The sequence below is a fragment of the Carassius carassius genome, chromosome 23 (genome assembly GCF_963082965.1).
Source record: "Carassius carassius chromosome 23, fCarCar2.1, whole genome shotgun sequence".
Lineage (NCBI taxonomy): Eukaryota > Metazoa > Chordata > Actinopteri > Cypriniformes > Cyprinidae > Carassius > Carassius carassius.
The window spans coordinates 19844870-19848982 of record NC_081777.1 but is presented as its reverse complement, the minus strand read 5'-3'; the positions used below and the strand labels follow the sequence as shown (position 1 = coordinate 19848982).

Genomic DNA, 4113 nt, shown 5'->3' with positions numbered 1-4113 from the left:
CCTTCCCATCTCTGGGGGGATCTCTGAGAAAGGACCGCACCTACTCCAACCTCAGAAGCATCCACCTCCACAATAAACTGACATTCAGGGTCTGGAAACGAAAGAACAGGAGCAGAAATGAATCGGGACTTCAGGTCATTAAAGGCCTCCTGAGCCTTCAAATTCCACCTAAACGGTACCTTAGTGGAGGTAAGAGCTGTCAAGGGTGCAGCAACCTGACTAAAGTTTCTGATGAAGCGCCTGTAGAAGTTGGCAAATCCCAGAAACCGCTGCAGTGCCTTGCGTGAGTCTGGAGGTGGCCACTCGACTACGGCCCTTACCTTAGCGGGATCTGCTTTGATTCCCTCCGCTGAAATGATATAGCCCAGGAAGGGAACTGACTTGGAGTGGAAAACGCACTTCTCCGCTTTAACATATAGCTGGTTCTCCAGCAGCCGTTGTAGCACCTGGCGCACGTGTTGGGTGTGTACCTGAAGTGAAGGAGAAAATATAAGAATGTCATCAAGGTACACAAAGACAAACTTGTTAACTATGTTTCGCAACACGTCATTAACCAGGGCCTGGAAGACAGCTGGGGCATTTGTCAGGCCAAAGGGTAGCACCCGGTACTCATAATGTCCCGAAGGAGTGTTGAATGCTGTCTTCCACTCATCCCCCTCTCGAATCCGAACCAGGTGATAAGCATTACGGAGGTCCAACTTACTGAAGACCTTGGCTCCCTGCAAGAGTTCAAAGGCAGACGACATTAAGGGCAGGGGGTACCTATTCTTAATGGTAATGTCATTCAAACCTCTGTAATCAATACAAGGGTGCAAGGAGCCATCCTTCTTTTTAACAAAGAAAAATCATGCGCCAGCAGGAGACGAGGAGGGACGGATGAGACCAGCATCAAGGGACTCACGAATATATTTGTCCATAGCCTCTCTTTCTGGACCAGACAGGGAATATAACCGACCCCTGGGCGGAGAAGTGCCTGGGAGGAGGTTGATGGCACAATCATAAGGCCGGTGAGGAGGCAGGGACACAGCCCGGGACTTGCTGAAGACCTGCCGCAGATCGCAGTACTCCTCCGGCACCCCGGACAGATCAGCATCATCCACCTGCACAACAGGAAACACAGCACCAGGAAAAGAAGCAGAACCCAAACAAGACTCAAGACAAGACTGCTTCCAAGACAAAACTGAGTTTCTGGCCCAATCCACATGAGGGCCGTGCTGCACCAACCACGGGTGTCCCAGAACGATGGGAGCACTCGGGTAGTCAAGAAGGTACAGCTCGGTTATCTCATGGTGATTGCCAGAAACGATAAGACTTACAGGAGGGGTGAGGTGAGTGATGGTGGTGATAGGGGAATCATCAAGAGACCGAACAGAGATAGGAGTAGAGAGGGGAATGGCAGGAATTCCCCACTGCTTGGCCAGTGCCATGTCCATGAAACTACCACCAGCCCCAGAATCCACCAGGGCCGAACAGGAGTGAGTAGAACCTCCGAACTGGACACCCACGGGAAGTAGTGTGCGGTAAGAGTGGGGGAAATTAAGAGGAGATGTGCCCACCAGGATCCCCCTGGTTACTGATGGGCCCTGGCTTTTAGCGGGCATTTTCCGACTAAGTGTCCAGCCCTCCCACAGTAGAGACATAAGCCCCGGGTGAGTCTCTCTTGCTTCTGCTGGGGAGTGAGACGCAGACATCCCACCTGCATAGGTTCAGGGTCAGCAGGAGATGGCAGAGGCAGGACCGGGGTGGATTCGCTGGTCATTTCTCCCACCCTCCAAGAAGTACTAGCAGACAATTGTTGGTGACGAAGGCGAAGGCGGCTCTCAACACGGAGAGCCAAGTCGACCAGATCATCAAAACTGCACAAAAGGGAGCCCGGGCCTCCCATACCGAAGTTCCCCAGTCACGGGCCCTGCCTGTGAGGAGGGTCAAAACATAAGCCACCTTAGTCTCTTCCTGGGCATACCGGCGGGGCTGGAGGGCGAAGACTAGGGATCACTGAGACAGGAAGGCTCTGCAAGAGTTAGGGTTCCCATCATAGGGAGGTGGGTTGTTGGCATGAGGCTCAGGGTCATGACGGGTAGAGGAAAGGCTAGTGGGGTCCTCCGATCTGGCAGATGTCTGTCTGCGAAGTTCCTGGAGCTGGGCAGTCACCTCCGACAACTTGGCATTAAGGAACTCAACCTCCCGGGACGTGGATGTTAACCGGGAGGCATGCTGGCCCAAGAGAATGCCCTGCTGGGTAACAGCTGATCTGAGGGGATCTGCACCTGCTGAGTCCATGGTGGTCAGATCGTTCTGTCAAGGCGAGACTGGGACTCAGTTGCAGGTGCTCAAAAAGGTCAGTTTATTAGATTGGCTTTAAATTTCAAAGGACAAAAAATTAAAAATAAAAAAGTTAACAAAAAACTATCCAGGAACAGGGCAGTCTGGAGCAGATCCAATGAGCCTCCTGGACGAATTCCACTTGGAAATCCACTGATGCAATGCCCAGATAAGCTGACAGGGAGGCGGGGGCGCTGTTGAGGCGGGGAACTGGTGGCGCGCTGCGGCGCGGCGAAGAGGAGGAGTGACGGCGATCGGTGATCGCTAGCACGGAAGGCTGGAGAGTAGCGCTGCCTGAAAGCAGGGGGAAGAGGGAAAAAACAACAAACTAGAGAATGAAAACAAAACGGGCACGATCTCTGTGCAGGCTAAACAGGAGATGTGGACAAAACTGAGACATGGACGAGAACACGACGATCTGACAACAGACAGCACGCAATGAGGAGACTAAATAGAGAAGGAGTGATTATCATGATGCAGAGCAGGTGATGGTGACCAATAACAAGATAATAATGAAACAAGAGGGCGGAGACGGGCACCACGGTGACACAGAAGCACATGGTAAGTGTAAACAACCACACACAATATTGAAAAACAGACAGATCAGCCCGGGGACGTGACAATATAACTTTTTAGAAAAATGGTAAATGACTAAATGTTTATATTAAATTGTTGTTATTTAAGCATTTGTCTTATTTTCAGTATTATTTCAGTATTATTTACATAATATTATAGTATTTAATAATAAATTAAATTATCTTTTTTGTTTTTAGGGTTATTTTTTAATTAGTAATTTGCTTTTGTAACATTGTATTATCATTTTCTTTTAAATATATATTTGTATATAGCTTTAACTAATTTGTTTTGAATGTATATGTATATATAAAATCCCACCGCTCCTGCAAATTCTTTGGTTTTCCAGCATCTTCAGCATATTTGAACCTTTTCCAAAAGTGACAGTATGATTTTAAGATCCATCTTTTCACACTTTCACCTCAGGGACTCATATGCATCTATTACAGAATGTTCAAACGATCCCTGATGCTTCAAAAAAAAAAAAAAAATGAATGAGTCGGAACGAAACTTTTGAACAGATTGGAGATGTGTACAATTTTGCCTAAATATTAAATTTTTCATTTAGTACTGCCCTTCAGAAGCTACAGAAGATAGTTACATGTTTCTCAGAAGACAAAATTAGTTAAATTTACCCTGATCTTCAAATTCAAAATGTTTTCACCCCCCGCTCTTACTGCATGGTTTTTCCTTCCAGAGCATCAGTGAGTATGTAAAGGGTATGTAAACTTTTGAACGGGGTCAGTTTGATAAATTCATTTTTTTCTATGTGAAATAGCTTATTCAGGACAATGCTAAATAAATAACATTCAATTTGCATGAGCTCTCTTATTTTCTTAAAATTATTAACATATTTACAAATTATGCTGTATATATATATATATATATATATATATATATATATATATATATATATTAAATATAACATTTTTAAAATGTTAGTTTTTTTAAATCTAATAGTTATATTTATTTATTATTTTTTTTTATATAGCAAATAAAGCCAAAGTAAATTTGTTGTAATAGTTTTAGATTTAGACAATAGTGACTGAAATAAACAGTTATAGCCCATGGAAATGTGTGCTAAGATTCAGTGATTCAGTGCTCGAGAACAAATCATTTTGTCATCAGATAGGACCTTCAGTGAGTAATTATTTAAATTTCAATTCAATTTCAATATACTGCATCATGTTTAATTCAGTGCGTTACAGATTATTTGTA

The 4113-nt window shown here is 44.7% G+C and overlaps 1 protein-coding gene across 1 annotated transcript; it reads right to left on the bottom strand.

The window, feature by feature from the left end:
* Positions 1–333: 333 nt before the first annotated feature.
* Positions 334–1691, bottom strand: LOC132101812 (uncharacterized). Its single transcript, XM_059507032.1, has 3 exons — positions 1317–1691; positions 902–1100; positions 334–470 (listed from the first exon to the last, which is right to left on the bottom strand). Exons 1-3 carry the CDS (start codon positions 1689–1691, stop codon positions 409–411), a joined length of 636 nt encoding a protein of 211 aa, XP_059363015.1. The 3' UTR covers positions 334–408.
* Positions 1692–4113: the final 2422 nt, after the last annotated feature.

Coding starts and splice junctions, on each gene's coding strand:
- LOC132101812 (XM_059507032.1), bottom strand. CDS start 1,691: ATGTCTGCGTCTCACTCCCCAGCAGAAGCAAGAGAGACTCACCCGGGG. Junction 1,101..1,316: donor TCACTCACCTCACCCCTCCT/GTAAGTCTTATC, acceptor CCTGTTGTGCAG/GTGGATGATGCTGATCTGTC. Junction 471..901: donor GGCTATGGACAAATATATTC/GTGAGTCCCTTG, acceptor CCTTCACTTCAG/GTACACACCCAACACGTGCG.